The 18,065-nt window shown below is 40.0% G+C and overlaps 2 protein-coding genes across 5 annotated transcripts in view; both read right to left on the bottom strand.

Moving 5' to 3' along the window:
* LOC108268419 (centrosomal protein of 41 kDa) overlaps positions 1-7,817 on the bottom strand; it is a 9,882-nt gene extending 2,065 nt beyond the window's left edge. Inside the window, exons 1-7 of one of the 3 annotated variants that reach the window (XM_053682069.1) lie at positions 7,685-7,817; positions 3,673-3,736; positions 3,507-3,554; positions 1,932-1,993; positions 1,528-1,594; positions 722-857; positions 1-123 (exon numbers count right to left, since the gene is read on the bottom strand). The exon at positions 1-123 is cut by the window's left edge and continues 47 nt beyond it. In XM_053682069.1, coding sequence (XP_053538044.1) covers positions 1-123; positions 722-857; positions 1,528-1,594; positions 1,932-1,993; positions 3,507-3,554; positions 3,673-3,733 — 497 coding nt within the window. In that variant the 5' untranslated portion in view covers positions 3,734-3,736; positions 7,685-7,817. Of the gene's footprint in view, positions 124-721; positions 858-1,527; positions 1,595-1,931; positions 1,994-2,120; positions 2,244-3,506; positions 3,555-3,672; positions 3,737-5,990 lie in introns of those variants that run through there. The other 2 variants (XM_053682068.1, XM_017473378.3) reach the window with 2 other exon arrangements.
* Positions 7,818-7,893: 76 nt separating this feature from the next.
* On the bottom strand, positions 7,894-16,564 carry LOC108269090 (centrosomal protein of 41 kDa). Of its 2 annotated transcripts, XM_053682066.1 has the most exons (11): positions 16,347-16,564; positions 13,908-13,971; positions 13,741-13,788; positions 11,658-11,719; positions 11,412-11,478; positions 10,920-11,055; positions 10,152-10,321; positions 9,070-9,137; positions 8,642-8,756; positions 8,332-8,547; positions 7,894-8,136 (listed from the first exon to the last, which is right to left on the bottom strand). In XM_053682066.1, the coding sequence occupies exons 1-11, from the start codon at positions 16,377-16,379 to the stop codon at positions 8,021-8,023; spliced, it is 1,095 nt and encodes a 364-aa protein (XP_053538041.1). In that variant the 5' UTR covers positions 16,380-16,564; the 3' UTR covers positions 7,894-8,020. The 2 variants fall into 2 exon arrangements, with proteins under 2 accessions (XP_053538041.1, XP_053538042.1); XM_053682067.1 differs by lacking the exons at positions 13,741-13,788; positions 13,908-13,971; positions 16,347-16,564 and adding an exon at positions 11,847-11,997.
* Between the last annotated feature and the right edge of the window lie 1,501 nt (positions 16,565-18,065).

Below are 18,065 nucleotides of genomic sequence, written 5' to 3'. Positions count from 1 at the left end.
AGCAGCAGGTAAGGGCAGTCTGGGTATGGAGTCTCTGCAGCACACGGCCTACTCGGTGGAGTCCGGTTCACGCCGCTCGTCCTGTCCTTGTCCAGATCCAAGTCTCCTACACCATTGATCACGCTGAGAGCGCAAACACACACTCGGTCATCTGCAGTAATGATACTGATACGAGGGCGAGGGGGAGGAGTCTAATTACACTCCGGTCAGGTGTAACAGAACTCGGGCTCCTGAGAACACGGCTCTATCTGATGGGGGTTCTTTGTGTGATGTATAATGACAGGACTGACTGAGGGGGAGGAGTCGATCAGGTGTGTGCATGTATGTGCGTGTATAAGTGTGTGTGTGTAATGGCGTTATGTGATTTATGACTTATGTATTTATTATTTATTTTTTAATGTAATGCTACTGTTTTACTGGTCGTCATATTGTACTGCATCTTGTAGAAACGCTTTCAGGTATCGTGATATGATTTCAGTCGTACCGATACACAACAGTGTGAATGGCTCAGGCTTTATGTGTTTTTTCTATGCTGATGACATCACTTCTGCACTCGCACCGACAGCCAAAAAAATAAATACATTCCTGCAGGATTATCACAGAATTGTATGGCAAAAAACCCGATAAAAATACGATACATTGTGCGTGTTTCTGTTTTGTTGTGTACGTTTATTCGTCATACATCATGATGTTAGTGTAGAAATAAATGGTTTTGCGCTACCTCTGAAGCGTGGATCTGGGGGAAAACGCGGTGTCGCTCGGATCGTTGGCGTCAGCAGGTGTGACGGGTTGAAGGCGGGGCGTACTGTCTGTCTGGTCTGAATGACGGTCTCCTTCTCCCGACTCTGAAACAACATCTATCGCAAAAAATAAAAAAACAACAACAACAAAAACAAAAAAAGGAGGAGTAGTAAGAAGATCAAAAACAGGAATTGTAGATAAACGGGAAGTTGAACAGCATGATCAACAAAAACAAACAAAACAAACAAAACAAACCCCCGTCGGACTTTTTGGTCCATTTACAGTTACATTTAATATTGTGGAATGTCCATCAAACAAATTAGTTCCTGTTCTCACTTATGTTACAGCAGCTATAAACAGTCGTTCCTTCACCAGCCTCTCGTGTTGAATGAATCCGAGAAACCAAAAAAGCGTAAACTCTTCCGTCCTGAAGATGTCGGAAAACTTACAGCTTTAATTCTGACAGTTACAAAGCGCTGACACTGCAGGCTTCTTACGTAAACGTTAAATAAACATCACCTCATGGAAAACTTCACCATATCAAAAAACCAAAACAAAAACAAATGATTACGCTTTTTAAAAAAACTCCATTTATTATTAGTGGAGCGTCCGCCGTACACGTCCCTGTGAACGAGCTGTTACTATAGAAACGATAACGTATTCGAATGAGCGCGTTAATATAAACCTCTGATTATTATGATTTGAAGCTTCTGACTAATCAGAACCCAGAATTTACCAGTGCTGTGGCATAGACAACAGTTATTATAAGATGAAACGAAAGACTACCTTCAAGTCTAGGCACGTCGTCCATGATGCTCTCGTTCAGGTCAGACACTGAAGCCACTTGTAGCACCTGAGAAAAGAGAAAATATCTTCGGTTAGTGACTTCACTGAGGAAAAATCATTATGGAGAAAATAAATACACAACAGTACATATGAACGCACGCACACACACACACACACACACGTGTGTGTGTGCGCGTATATATATATATATATATATATATATATATATATATATATATATATATATATATATATATATATATATGTATGTGTGTGTGTGTGTGTGTGTGTGTGTGCGTTTCTATGTCTTTGTGCATATATATATATATATATATATATATATATATATATATATATATATATATATACACATACACACACACACACACACATACAAAACTCACCAGCTGAGCAAACGTCGTCACTTTGAGCCTCTTAAAAATCTCGCCTTTTTTATATCTGTAATCTGAAACACAATAAATTCAGAATTAAATATCAGTGTATGATTATTAAACACATCAAAATATATATATTAAAAGTCAATTCCTCAATCTCGAATCTCAGTTCAGTAACTGAGCTGATTTCCTGCTCACCTGGATCCTGACCATCATCATTTTTCACATCATCCTCATCGCTCAGCATGTCGCACAGATTAAACCCTCTGATCCCCGTCTCCATACTACGCTCGCTCTACTACGGCTCGCTAAATCTCTGGCGCGGTATGCTGCCTTTTAATACTGGCAGGTTCAACCTCATCGTGTCTTATGCTGAAAACAAACGAGCGGCGCCGTCGCGCACGGCTACGCTCGCTAAACCCGAGACAGAGGAATTACTGTAATCTACAGGACGATCAGATGCTTCTGCTCATTCAGTTAAACCGGGGAGTTTCTGTCACTTATCTCGGGGAAATCTGAGAGAAAAAAGCCTTAATGTTATGGACAAAGCAGGCATTCTGTCAGGAAGACTTGGGTTATTGGGACGGAAAATGTCACCAGGACAGAGTTTCTCTCATTTGCATGGCTTAAAAGGCAGAACGACAGTCTCACCCTAATCATCAGAGTTTCACACAAGTCCTAAAAGTAGGGAACAAAGAAAACCCAAATAAACAAAGAACCATATCCCATCTGTGAAACATGGTGGTGGTGGTATCACGGTTTGGGCATGTTGTGCTCCATCTGGGCCGGGACGGCTTGCCATCATTGATGGAACAATGAATTCTGAAGTATACCAGTGAATTCTAAAGGAAAATGTCAGGACATCTGTCCAGAAACTGAATCTCAAGAGAAAGAGGGTCATGCAGCAAGACGACGACACTAAGCACACAAGTCGTTCTCTCAAAAAATGGTTAAAGAAGAATAAAGTTAATGTTCTGGAATGGCCAAGTCAAAGTCCTGAACTTAATCCAATAGAAATGTTGTGGAAGGACCTGAAGCAAGCAGTTCATGTGAGGAAAGCCACCAACATCCCAGAGTTGAAGCTGTTCTGTACTGATGAACGGGTTAAAATTCCTCCAAGACAATGTGCAGGACTGATCAACACTTACTGGAAATGCACAAGGGGGTCACACCAGATACTGAAAGCAAAGGTTACCGTAGCGCAAGCTCTTCATTCTGAATCTCACCACCTGCTGTGCTACACACATCGCCCGAGGATGTGCTTTACGCTGGAACAGGTTCTGGATGAGAGGAAATGGACAACTCAGGCGCAAATCCGTCACATATCTCCCCTACTTGCAACACACAACCACCTCACGTTTAAACACATCGAAAGGGGCTTCCGAGCGGAGTGGCGCAACAGAAAAACATTCGCTCTATCATCGGGAGACCACGAGTTCAAATCCCAATGATGCCACGGCCATATGGAGACGGGAGACGGGGGTGGGGAATTAGCAGCTCTCTCTGTGTGGGAGGGGCATACTCTGTCTAATGTCAATCACATGATACTAGCCAATCGTGCGTGCGTTTTTAAACTAAACTTACTTTTCTTGAGCTCCTCCAGCCTTTCCATGTGCTTTGACAGGCTGAAACCTATGAAACACACATCGTTGGGTTTTTTTGTTGTTGTTTTTCTCAGGGCGTCTTTAACACACCATGTTAGATCCAATCTCTTTCAGATGGTTAAAACAAACAAACAAATGGATGTTACCTGTATCTAGTCTGGATTTTACATGTTGATATTTGGGGTTCTGGGGAATTCTCTTGTTCATGTACTGAAAAACAAACAAACAAAAAAAAAACACATAATGAATTATATTGAAAATACTGGCTGAAACACAGGGGTCTGAAACAACTGAACACAAACAACCATGTTTGTTTCATTTCCTCCTTTAACACAAAATGTATCCTATAAACTTGTAGCCTATTAAGTTACTTATCTTATAAGTAACTTCTCACTTATCTAAAGAGTGAATCGGGTGTTAAATGAGATTATGGATTTGAGATAGACTTCGGACTTTTGGAGGAATTAATGAACAATGAGAAAGGAGGCTTTTTGGTGAAGGAAAATCAACAGTACTGACTGTACCATGAAAATATACTGCACTTTAAAAAAAAAGATGAAATAAATATATAAATATTCATATATAGGAACCTGTGAAGCTCTGCTGAACTCCATGCCCAAGAGGGTTAAGGCAGTGCTGGAAAATAATTGTGGCCACACAAAATATTGACACTTTGGGCCCAATTTGGACATTTTCACTTAGGGGTGTACTCACTTTTGTTGCCAGCGGTTTAGACATTAATGGCAGTGTGTTGAGTTATTTTGAGGGGACAGCAAATTTACACTGTTACACAAGCTGTACACTCACTACTTTACATTGTAGCAAAGTGTCATTTCTTCAGTGTTGTCACATGAAAAGATATAATCAAATATTTACAAAAATGTGAAGGGTGTACTGACTTTTGTGAGATACTGTATTAACTATTAATAAATATTACAATAAAAGATATACATCCAAACCGAACCAAAAAGTAGCACTCCAAATAATATATAAAAATAGAGACATTCAAAATTAATAATACAAAAAAAAAAAAACACTTCAAATACCACAACAAAATTTGTCAGTGATGGTTTTTATTTGTCCTCTAGTGGCCGCTCTCGTACTGTATAATGACAGCGGACCTTTCTCAGCCGTTCCTGTAATGGACGCGACCGGGAAAAACTATCAGTGTGGATTTTTGCCGATAAATGATAGTCCCAGCAGTCAATTATCGGTGCTAGTTGATTGCAAAACCATGTCTTTTTTGTTGTTGTTGACGAAAGCATACAGTAGTAATGCTCCACCCCCCTGAAAAAAACAACCTAATTACAATTAAAAAAAAAAAAAAATTATATAAAAGTTATAATCTTCATTAAATAATGGGTACAAACATAATCCTTGGATGAAAGTCAATTAATCTGCCTTGCTTTAAAAAAAGACAAGTCATGAATCTAGTTTTAGGCGAAAAACGTTTACGGTTACCATTTAATTTAGTGTGTCATCACCGTTCAGATAAGTCAATTCATTAAAGTCTCTCGATTTGTTCTTCGAATTCTTCTCTCCTCATTTTCCTTCTTTATTACTGCCACTTCGATATTTACTATTCAGATTTACTATTTATTGTACACACTATACATCGTATTTACTGTTCTGCCTTACTGAACAGCACGCCACTTTTACTCTGCTGTAGTCCAGCACTGTTTTCATTTACCTGATTACATTACAGCATCATCTCAACCATTCATGTCTAAATATGTGTGGTCATGTCTAATAAGTGTCTGTACGGTCAGTGTCTGGATCCGGGCCTTGTCACAAGCATTTCAATGCCCCAGGGTAACCAATGTAACAGTGCAAATGACAGATAAATGACTCTTTAAGAAATATTTAGGACAGGAAACTAGGAGGTGTAATTTAATTACAATTTTTTTTTTTTTAAATGTACAAGGATGGAGGAATCAAGGAGAAGTCAGTCAGTTGGAGTTTTTGGATGCTCCTGGGGATTCTCCACCATGCTTTCAGACATGACTAAGGATCACTAGCTAGTGCACTGAACTCACAGTGCACTCTCAGTGAATAGGCTGCAATTTGGGACAGGGCCGGATTCTGACACCTCAGCTGCAATGTTACACGCCTTGTGTATTAAGTTCCCACAGCATGCACAGTGCATTATGGACATTTCTGCTGCACGCTGTATATTCATCCTCGTCCAAGCTTTCAGATAACCTGTCTGATCCACTTCTCTGGGTAGTGCATAAACAAGTTAGTCTTCCCAGATAGTTAGAGCTTTCCTGTGTCTGTCATAACCAATGCAAGGTCTTCTTAAAAAGAGAAACATTTACTTCTCAACATTACAAATAATTCATTTTGTTGGCTGACTGCAGCCATTGCTGTGACGTCATCTATAGCTTCCACAAATAATAACTAGCTAATTAGCTAGCGCTCAGTCAACAATATAGTAATAACAATAAATAATAATGATTCCAACCTTTGCGTCGCCGATACTCTGCTTCGACGACATCTTTACAAGAGACGTGACTTAGCGGACGCTAGCTAACTTTCATACTCAAGCAGGGACCACGGTGCGTACTTCAACAACGCCGTTTCTCATTGGTCCGTTCTCTTGGTCTTGATCAACGATGCCGTCGTTAAAAGACGCCGATGTTTGACTTCCAGTGCCGCTAACGTTTAGAGCAGTTGCTCAGCTCAGCAACAGTTGCTTAGCAACGACGGCGTACACCGCTGTGAGAGTGTGCAACAAGATCCTCCCCCCCGGAGTTTACCGCGATCTTGTGTTGCCAGATCTTCACCTTAACATTCACGTAAAAAAAAAAAATCTCGCCGTTTTGGACGCTAGAAAAAATATATTCGTAAATTCTATGCGAATACGATTACAACACATTACAACAGATTTTTAGCTTTGTCGTGCACCGAGCTAAATAAAACCTTAGTAAGTTAGAGAAAGTCAATGTTTTTATACAGCGTAGATAAATATAATACATTTTCCATGCCAGTCATGATGTTAGTCTTTAAAAACGGTTTATAATGGTCAGTGCCGGTCCTCCCTATACACAAACTACACAAGTTGCGTAGGACCCTGAACCACCACGAAGCCCCCTTGATCTCTTATAGGCCTATTATTTAACGTCTGTAAATATATTTTTATAAAATGCAAATATAAATGCTGATTCAGCTTAAGAGGAGTCATGTGAAATTTCTTTTTTTTTTTTTTTTAAATACATGCTTGTATTTATTTAATTAGTGTTTCGGACTCGGACATCATGCTCAGTGCGGCAGGTAATGGCATCATTGACGTGTTTTGACATATGGTTATGGCTTCCAAACGAAGCTCTCCGTCAGGAGCGGGAAAAAAGAAAGAAAAAGCGCCAAGAACGTGAAGGAAAAGAGCAAGAACTTAAAGGTATGTTTGAAAAAAAGAAAAAAATTTACATTCTTATTTAGTCTTGACAAACCATGCAGTGAATTAATTAAAACCAATACTCCAGTCAGTCCAGAGCAACAGATTCAATAGTAGTCCACTGTGTTTCGTTAGAAATACCCCATGATGAAATGTAATTTTCTGTTAGTGTCGGTAGATATCAATAACCGAAACATTCTTATACGTGTTTTAATGTATAGGAAATAAACATATTCCTGTTCAGCAAGGTAAGCTGAAACTGCTCTGAAAGAACAGATTAAGGGGTCGGGTCTTTTATTTTTAAGGCACTGACAGGGCCCCACTGACAAAGTTTTGCTTAGGGCCCTGGGAAGTCTAAGACCGGCACTGATAATGGTGCTGGAAGCTGATTGGTGAGTTTATTTGTCTCTGTGGAAGTTTAGGTAAACACTTGGCAACCCTGAATTTAATCCTTTAACAGTCTGTTATACCAATTATGCACGTTTTTTTCGCGTATTGTTTTGATCGTTCCTAAGGATTCGGTCCAAGTTAGCCAGTGATTTAGGTATTAACTCGTCTTGCTGCTGGAACATTGCTTGTTTATGTTAGTGGAAAGTAGCATAGGTACATTAGCTGATTAGCTTTAAGACCTGAAAGGGATTTCGCTAATGCACTTTAACTGTAGCAGACCGTATATCTGTAACCGCTAGTAGTAATGTAGTAATATTTAATAAAGGAGTTTGAATTAAACCCATATTGTAGCATTAACATTATTAATAATTTACCGCTGTGTCTACACGAGCAGTTCACAGTCGCAGGTTCAGGTCATTTTGCGGGATCAATAAAAGATGGCGATATGTGAGATCGGGAAGTTGAGAGAAGCAGATGATGTACAGAGTTACTCTCATAATGGCTTCTCTGCAGTATTTACACACTTGTTCGTTTGACTGAGGCGATGAACAGCAGTGTGAAAGTAACTGTTGTGCGGTGTAGATGCATTTTGGACTTCCTGTAGTTTTTATTTCGATTGAATTATACAACTCCGAACAGGTCACTCGCACCGGTGCACATCAGGAGCCCATCACTGGATAGGTATCCTGTTATAACGGGATGATGAGAGGTTATTTCCAGGGCCGACTGCTCTGTGACCTGGCACTCCCCGAGCTGAGTCGACTGCTCCATGCACTGGATACATTAGAGTTAGCACTGCTGATGGACATCCTGCTGCTCAGACGACCTGGAATGAGACAGGACACACACACACACACACACACACACACACACACACACACACACACACACACACACACACACACACACAAATAAATCTGGAGACTGTTGATTTCATGTTTAATATAAATATAAATATGCAAGTGGTTCTGGATTTTTTTTCTTTAACTCATTTAAAAGTCAAGTGAACTGGATCACTCACTGCTGGTCTCACTGGGTATCAGCACCTCGTCCAGATAGTTCTGGATGTTGTGGAGGTCTTCAGAGGTGAAACGCCATTTGTTTTGGGCTGGCCGCGGTGTCTGGCGGAGCGTGGCCTGTTTCCGACCCGAGGGTCCCTTCGGTGAAGGAAGACAGGTGACGGGAAAAGAGCCGGTGGTCATTCCTTCCGGAAACTTCTGTGCTATCACCTTCAAACCTTCAAAACGAGGAGGAAATAAAATATTTTGATTGACGCTTTAGATTTGCGCGGACGGTCACACACGTGTGGACACGAGGACATGTGGACTCGCCTCCAGAGAGCATGAAGAGATTCTCGAAGCCTCTCTCGCACATGGTGGTGGCCGCCTGGCTCGCCATCCTCTCGTCCTCGTCGTACAAGATGATGATCTTTCCCTGAACATTTCTCTGTTAGAATAGCTCAAGACATTTATGTACGATTATGTACAGCACAATGACCCAAAAAAAAAGATAGTATTTACAGAACTTGCTCAATATGTCCAGCATTTTCCTCAATACACACATTCCTATGAGTAGAATTATTATTCATCATGTTCTGAAAAAAGAAATATATATATATATATATATATATATATATATATATATATATATATATATATATATATATATATATATATATATATATAAAACCCATGATGCTGGACTTACAAGACTTTAAAACCAGCATTCTACTCCAGACCACACTGAGGGTGAAGGATACATAATTGAGAACTTCTTTGGTGTAAGGATTCATCGTCCTGGAGAGAGTTGCAATGGGATAATTGTGTGCTGTAAATACGGAGAAAGAGAAATCAGCGTGGGGATCAAATACGGAATCAGAATTGTATTCATTTAGAAACAAGGACACTGTGTCACTGACGGGGAGCAGCGGTGTTTGTTCAAATCTGTATACAGTATATAAGGAATAAAACACTTCAGGACGTGTGGTTATAGGAAAACAATCAACGACAGAGCGGCGTGATGAAATGGAGTCAGTGTTACCACCCCAGAGTTCATTATTTTCCTATAACATCACGTCGTAGCAATGAGAAAGAAAATAATAATGAAAGAAAGAGAGTGAGAGACCGAGAGAAAGCGAGAAAGAACAATGAAAAAAGAAAGAAAGATAGAAAGGAGAGACAAACAGAAAGAAAGTACAGAAAGACAATAAGAAAGAAAGAAAGAAAGAAAGAAAGAAAGAAATAAAGAAAATGATGGAAAGAAAAGAGAAAGAAATACAAAAAGAAAGACAGAATGAAAAAAAATTGAAAGAGAAAGACAAAAATACAGAAAGAAAGACAATGAATGAATGAAAGAAAGAAAAAGAGAAAGATCAAATGAAAGACAGAAAGACAAAGAAAGACAGAAATCACAAAAAAGGACAAGAAAGAAAGAAAGACAGAAAAAAGTGAGAGAAAGAAAGAGCCAATGAAAGACAGAGAAATTGAGAAAGAACAAAAGAGCTATAAAAATAAACAAATAAATAACAAATGAGCGAAAGAAATAGATAAAGAAGGAGAAAAGCATGAAAGAAAGAAAAAGAAAGAAAGAAATAGAGACAAAGAAGAAAAACTAAGGAAGAAAGAAAGGGCAACAATTAAAATTTTTTATTCATTAAAGAATGGCATGTGGTACTCTATCTGTTAATAGTTATATTTTATGCTGTGGAACATCCACGAAACAAGAAAGAATGAAGGAAAAACAAGGAAAGCCAAAAAAAAAAAAGAAAGAAAGAAATAATGAAAGAAAAAAGAGAAAAAGAATGAAATCTTGAAGAAAGAATGAGCGTGTCCATGTCCTTACCGCTGATGACGTGGCACTGATGGTACAGGTCTCTGTCCCGCACGTCCAGCAGCAGGTAAGGGCAGTCTGGGTATGGAGTCTCTGCAGCACACGGCCTACTCGGTGGAGTCCGGTTCACGCCGCTCGTCCTGTCCTTGTCCAGATCCAAGTCTCCTACACCATTGATCACGCTGAGAGCGCAAACACACACTCGGTCATCTGCAGTAATGATACTGATACGAGGGCGAGGGGGAGGAGTCTAATTACACTCCGGTCAGGTGTAACAGAACTCGGTGTCCTGAGAACACGGCTCTATCTGATGGGGGTTCTTTGTGTGATGTATAATGACAGGACTGACTGAGGGGGAGGAGTCGATCAGGTGTGTGCATGTATGTGCGTGTATAAGTGTGTGTGTGTAATGGCGTTATGTGATTTATGACTTATGTATTTATTATTTATTTTTTAATGTAATGCTACTGTTTTACTGGTCGTCATATTGTACTGCATCTTGTAGAAACGCTTTCAGGTATCGTGATGTGATTTCAGTCGTACCGATACACAACAGTGTGAATGGCTCAGGCTTTATGTGTTTTTTCTATGCTGATGACATCACTTCTGCACTCGCACCGACAGCCAAAAAAATAAATACATTCCTGCGGGATTATCACAGAATTGTATGGCAAAAAACCCGATAAAAATACGATACATTGTGCGTGTTTCTGTTTTGTTGTGTACGTTTATTCGTCATACATCATGATGTTAGTGTAGAAATAAATGGTTTTGCGCTACCTCTGAAGCGTGGATCTGGGGGAAAACGCGGTGTCGCTCGGATCGTTGGCGTCAGCAGGTGTGACGGGTTGAAGGCGGGGCGTACCGTCTGTCTGGTCTGAATGATGGTCTCCTTCTCCCGACTCTGAAACAACATCTATCGCAAAAAATAAAAAAACAACAACAAAAACAAAAAAGGAGGAGTAGTAAGAAGATCAAAAACAGGAATTGTAGATAATCGGGAAGTTGAACAGCATGATCAACAAAAACAAACAAAACAAACAAAACAAACCCCCGTCGGACTTTTTGGTCCGTTTACAGTTACATTTAATATTGTGGAATGTCCATCACGTCCCTGTGAACGAGCTGTTACTATAGAAACGATAACGTATTCGAATGAGCGCGTTAATATAAACCTCTGATTATTATGATTTGAAGCTTCTGACTAATCAGAACCCAGAATTTACCAGCGCTGTGGCATAACAGTTATTATAAGATGAAACGAAAGACTACCTTCAAGTCTAGGCACGTCGTCCATGATGCTCTCGTTCAGGTCGGACACTGAAGCCACTTGTAGCACCTGAGAAAAGAGAAAATATCTTCGGTTAGTGACTTCACTGAGGAAAAATCATTATGGAGAAAATAAATACACAACAGTACATATGAACGCACACACACACACACGTGTATCTATATACATACATATACACATATACACACACACACACACACACACACACACACACACACAAAACTCACCAGCTGAGCAAACGTCGTCACTTTGAGCCTCTTAAAAATCTCGCCTTTTTTATATCTGTAATCTGAAACACAATAAATTCAGAATTAAATATCAGTGTATGATTATTAAACACATTAAAATATATATATTAAAAGTCAATTCCTCAATCTCGAATCTCAGTTCAGTAACTGAGCTGATTTCCTGCTCACCTGGATCCTGACCATCATCATTTTTCACATCATCCTCATCGCTCAGCATGTCGCACAGATTAAACCCTCTGATCCCCGTCTCCATACTACGCTCGCTCTACTACGGCTCGCTAAATCTCTGGCGCGGTATGCTGCCTTTTAATACTGGCAGGTTCAACCTCATCGTGTCTTATGCTGAAAACAAACGAGCGACGCCGTCGCGCACGGCTACGCTCGCTAAACCCGAGACAGAGGAATTACTGTAATCTACAGGACGATCAGACGCTTCTGCTCATTCAGTTAAACCGGGGAGTTTCTGTCACTTATCTCGGGGAAATCTGAGAGAAAAAAGCCTTAATGTTATGGACAAAGCAGGCATTCTGTCAGGAAGACTTGGGTTATTGGGACGGAAAATGTCACCAGGACAGAGTTTCTCTCATTTGCATAGCTTAAAAGGCAGAACGACAGTCTCACCCTAATCATCAGAGTTTCACACAAGTCCTAAAAGTAGGGAACAAAGAAAACCCAAATAAACAAAGAACCATATCCCATCTGTGAAACATGGTGGTGGTGGTATCACGGTTTGGGCATGTTGTGCTCCATCTGGGCCGGGATGGCTTGCCATCATTGATGGAACAATGAATTCTGAAGTATACCAGTGAATTCTAAAGGAAAATGTCAGGACATCTGTCCAGAAACTGAATCTCAAGAGAAAGAGGGTCATGCAGCAAGACGACGACACTAAGCACACAAGTCGTTCTCTCAAAAAATGGTTAAAGAAGAATAAAGTTAATGTTCTGGAAAAAGTCCTGAACTTAATCCAGTAGAAATGTTGTGGACGGACCTGAAGCAAGCAGTTCATGTGAGGAAACCCACCAACATCCCAGAGTTGAAGCTGTTCTATACTGAGGAACGGGTTAAAATTCCTCCAAGACAAAGTGCAGGACTGATCAACACTTACTGGAAATGCACAAGGGGGTCACACCAGATACTGAAAGCAAAGGTTCACCTACTTTTACCATTCAGAGACATGTAATATTGGATCATTTTCCTCAATAATTAAATGACAAAGTATAATATTTTTGTCTCATATGTTTAATAGGGTTCTCTTTATATACTTTTAGGACTTGTGTGAAAATCTGATGATGTTTTAGGTCATATTTATGCAGATATACGGTATAGAACATTCTAAAGGGTTCACAAACTTTCAAGCACCATGGTACAACATCACTGGACTTCATTTATCTATCAAGCTGGATTTACTTACGAATTTATTCGTACAGTATTCGTATTTATCCTCGTGAAGGATGTGCAGGTGGTTCATTTACACAAATCGGTAGCCTGTGATCCCATGACAAGCAGATTACGTGTTCGAGCTATCCGCTTTTTATTCGTAGATGCGGAAGTAAAGTTCAACAAACCAAAAAATAAATAAACAAACACATCTCCTACTGACTTCCGCAAAATATAAGTGTAGCTATGTCTAAAGGTAATGTGGCTCACTGTGATGTGACTCACAGTGATACCGTAGAGCAAGCTCTTCATTCTGAATCTCACCACCTGCTGTGCTACACACATCGCCCGAGGATGTGCTTTACGCTGGAACAGGTTCTGGATGAGAGGAAATGGACAACTCAGGCGCAAATCCGTCACATATCTCCCCTACTTACAACACACAACCACCTCACGTTTAAACACATCGAAAGGGGCTTCCGAGCGGAGTGGCACAACAGAAAAACATTCGCTCTATCATCGGGAGACCACGAGTTCAAATCCCAACGATGCCACGGCCATATGGAGACGGGAGACGGGGGTGGGGAATTAGCAGCTCTCTCTGTGTGGGAGGGGCATACTCTGTCTAATGTCAATCACATGACACTAGCCAATCGTGCGTGCGTTTTTAAACTAAACTTACTTTTCTTGAGCTCCTCCAGCCTTTCCATGTGCTTTGACAGGCTGAAACCTATGAAACACACATCGTTGGGTTTTTTTTGTTGTTGTTTTTCTCAGGGCGTCTTTAACACACCATGTTAGATCCAATCTCTTTCAGATGGTTAAAACAAACAAACAAATGGATGTTACCTGTATCTAGTCTGGATTTTACATGTTGATATTTGGGGTTCTGGGGAATTCTCTTGTTCATGTACTGAAAAACAAACAAACAAAAAAAAACAGAAAGAACACACAATGAATTATATTGAAAATACTGGCTGAAACACAGGGATGTGAAACAACTCAGTGGAAAAAGTAAGTGAACCCTTAGAATTAATAACTGGTTGACCCCACCTTGGCAGCAACCTGGCACTTAACCTCAACTAGGCGCTTCCTGTAGCTGTGGATCAGACCTGCACATCATTCAGGAGGAATTTTAGCCCATTCTTCCTGGCAGAACTGCTTTAGCTCTGTCATATTCTTTGGACGTCTCATGTGTATGGCTTTCAAGTCATTCCATAGCATCTCTATAGGGTTGAGGTCTGGGCTCTGACTTGGCCACTCCAAAAGGCGGATTTTGTTTTTCTGAAGCCTTTCTGTTGTAGACGTGCTCCGGGGTGTTTTGGGTCGTTGTCCTGTTGCATCATACAACGCCTACACAGTTTCTGCTGACGTACAGTCATTCTCACATTATCCTGAAGAATTGTCTGATATACTTGGGAATTCATCTTCCCCTCAATGATTGCAAGCTGGCCAGGCCCTGATGCAGCAAAGCAGGCCCAAATCATGAGGTTTCCTTCACCATACTTTACAGTTGGGATGATGTTTTCATGATGATATGCCGTGCCCTTTCTACACCAGATGTAGTGCTGTGTTTTTTCCAAATAGTTCAACCTTAGTTTCATCAGTCCACAAAACATTTTGCCAATACCGCTGTGGAGTGTCACTGTGCTCTTTTGTAAACTTCAGGCATGCAGCGATTGTTCTTTTTAGTAAGCGGTGGCTTCCTTTATGGTGTCCTACGTAGATACCCTGCTTGTTCAATGTTTTACGTATTGTGCACTCATGAACAGAGATGTTAGCCAGTTCCAATGATGCCTTCAAATCTTTGGCTGTCATTCGGGGTTGTTTCTTTACCTCATTGATGAGTCTTCGTTGTGCTCTCGGTGTCATTTTGACTGGGCGTCCACTTCTTGGTAGAGTAGCAACAGTCCCAAAGTGTCTCCATTTGTAGAATGTTTGCCTAACTGTAGACGTGAATTTCTAAAGTCTTTGAAATCACTTTGTAACCCTTGCCAGCTTTATGTAAATCAACAATTCTTGATCGTAGATCTCCTGAAAGCTCTTTTTGGCGAGCCATGGCTCACGTAAGCGTGTGCTTCTTGTGCAGACCAAACTCCAAAAGTTTGAGGGGTTTTTATCAGTCAAAGTAGCTGTAGTCCACATCTCCACACTCATTTTCTTAATGAGACTCCAATTAGCTTTTTTGAGGTCATTAACTCAAGAGTTCACATACTTTTTCCACAAGCACTATGAGGTTTTTTTTTATTGGTTGTTCTCAATAAAGACATGAGGGATCAGAATTTTTTTGTGTTATTATTTTAAACACATTATATTTGTCAATACCCTTGACTTAGATGAAGATCAGATCACATTTTATGACATATTTATTCAGAAAACCATGAAATTCCAAAAGGTTCACATACTTTTTCTTGCCTCTGTACATCGTATTTACTGTTCTGCCTTACTGAACAGCACATCACTTTTACTCTGCTGTAGTCCAGCACTGTTTTCATTTACCTGATTACATTACAGCATCATCTCAACCATTCATGTCTAAATATGTGTGGTCATGTCTAATAAGTGTCTGTACGGTCAGTGTCTGGATCCGGGCCTTGTCACAAGCATTTCAATGCCCAGGGTAACCAATGTAACAGTGCAAATGACAGATAAATGACTCTTTAAGAAATATTTAGGACAGGAAACTAGGAGGCGTAATTTAATTACAATTTTTTTTTTTTTTAATGTACAAGGATGGAGTCAGTTGGAGTTTTTGGATGCTCCTGGGGATTCTCCACCATGCTTTCAGACATGACTAAGGATCACTAGCTAGTGCACTGAACTCACAGTGCACTCTCAGTGAATAGGCTGCAATTTGGGACAGGGCCGGATTCTGACACCTCAGCTGCAATGTTACACGCCTTGTGTATTAATTTCCCACAGCATGCACAGTGCATTATGGACATTTCTGCTGCACGCTGTATATTCATCCTCGTCCAAGCTTTCAGATAACCTGTCTGATCCACTTCTCTGGGTAGTGCATAAACAAGTTAGAGTCTTGCCAGATAGTTAGAGCTTTCCTGTGTCTGTCATCATCAATGCAAGGTCTTCTTAAAAAAAGAAACATCTACTTCTCAACATTACAAATAATTCATTTTGTTGGCTGACTGCAGCTATTGCTGTGTGACGTCATCTATAGCTTCCACAAATAATAACTAGCTAATTAGCTAGCGCTCAGTCAACCTTGTTTCTATCACACAGGCCGAACAATATTGTAATAATAATAACAATGATGATGATGATTCCAACCTTTGCGTCGCCGATACTCTGCTTCAACGACATCTTTACAACAGACGCGGCGTGACTTAGCGGACGCTAGCTAACTTTCAAACTCAAACAGGAACCAAGGTAAGACGCCGTTGTTTGACTTCCAGTGCCACTAACGTTTAAAGCAGTTGCTTAGCAACGAACGCGTGCTGAGTGTGCAACAAGAACTTCGGCTTCTTTTTCTTCTTCTTCTTGGTTTAATGGTGGTTGGCAAACCAATTAAAGGTGCATTACCGCCACCTACTGGACTGGAGTGTGGGCAGGAGATTGGCAAAAAAAATAAAATAAAATGGAAAAAAATGAAATAAATAAATAAATAAATACTAATAATAATAATAATAATAATAATAATAATAATAATAATAATAATAATAATAATAATAATAATAATAATACCAAAACAATACTACATAAATAAAAGAAAATAAAGAGATAAATAACTATATACTAGATATTCCTACTAGATTACTAAAGTCTCTCACTTATCCCAGTATTTTTAAAATAGTTTATTAGGGGGCATGTATTTTCCCAGAAGTTTTCCCCAGCAAGTTCTCTAGTGTCATGTTTTGTTTTCCAATCTGCATCTCTAGCTCAGCTCTTTCCTCCTCATACCTTTTGCAGTCTAACAGAATGTGTTTCACTGTCTCTTGTGTATTGCAGTGTGTTCAGAGTCCAGTGGGGTGTTTTCCTATTCTGTTTAATGCTAGATTTAAGCCAGCATGACCTATTCTAAGACGTGTAATTATCATCTCTTCCTTTGGGTTTCTGCCCTGCCTCACACTCATGCCTACTTGTTTTTGTATGGTACATAGGTGTCGTCTGGTGTCAGCTGTGTCCCAGTATTCCTGCCATATTTTATGTGCGTGTCCCTTTATAATGGTTTTGATCTCTGCTCTATTAATGGTACTTGTATATCAACTGTTTCATGTTTTTTCGATCTCTTTGCCAGTATATCCACAGTTTCATTTCCCTCTACCCCTACATGTGCAGGAACCCAGAAGAAGGAAACCCCTTAGCATGAAGTATGAGAAGCAGATAAAGTATTTGGTAGACAATGTCTTGTCTGCATGATGTTTTCCCAGACTGTATGCTTGATAGTGCTGTTAGACTGTCAGAAGTTATAGCGACATCTTGGCTCTGATGATTTTTTTCCAACCACTGCAGTGCCAATAGGACTCCGAATAATTCTACAGTGTACACTGATAAATAATCGGTCGCCCTTTTTTTTGACTGCTACTTCATACCAAGGAATGAAAACTCAGGCTGTTTTAACCCATCTGTATATATGAATAATTTATCCTGATACTGGTCCACATAGTTTTGAATTATTATCCCTTGTGGCGCTATTTTAGAATTCTCTTTTAATATTTGTTGTAGTCTTGTATCTATAGATGGTATTATGAATCTCCAGGGTGGTACAGTTGGTATCACCACAATGGGGCTTACTTGTATCTGACTGAGACCTGTATTTTGTGCCTTTGCATTTCCTAACCATCCAAAGCTATTAAAGTTATTCCTATAGAACTCTGAGCATTCTTGTAAGATGGCTTTCGTGGGGTGCACCCTGCTATGCCCTTGTAGATTTACCCAATATGCCAGCATGATCTTAAACCTCCTGATACACAACGGCATCTCTCCTGTCTCAACTTGTAATGCAGTCACTGGTGATGATTTAAATGCTTTAGTACATATCCGGAGTGC

This window comes from Ictalurus punctatus, chromosome 8, assembly GCF_001660625.3.
Source record: "Ictalurus punctatus breed USDA103 chromosome 8, Coco_2.0, whole genome shotgun sequence".
Lineage (NCBI taxonomy): Eukaryota > Metazoa > Chordata > Actinopteri > Siluriformes > Ictaluridae > Ictalurus > Ictalurus punctatus.
Note: the sequence above shows the minus strand (reverse complement) of the source record. Positions and strands in the feature narration are given on the sequence as shown.

Excerpts from the sequence above, each read along its gene's own strand:
- LOC108269090 (XM_053682066.1), bottom strand. The coding sequence starts at position 16,379 with ATGTCGTTGAAGCAGAGTATCGGCGACGCAAAG. Across the intron at positions 13,972-16,346 it reads AGAGTATCGGCGACGCAAAG|TACATGAACAAGAGAATTCC; the intron begins GTTGGAATCATC and ends TTTGTTTTTCAG. Across the intron at positions 8,548-8,641 it reads TCTCTTCATGCTCTCTGGAG|GTTTGAAGGTGATAGCACAG; the intron begins GCGAGTCCACAT and ends CTCGTTTTGAAG.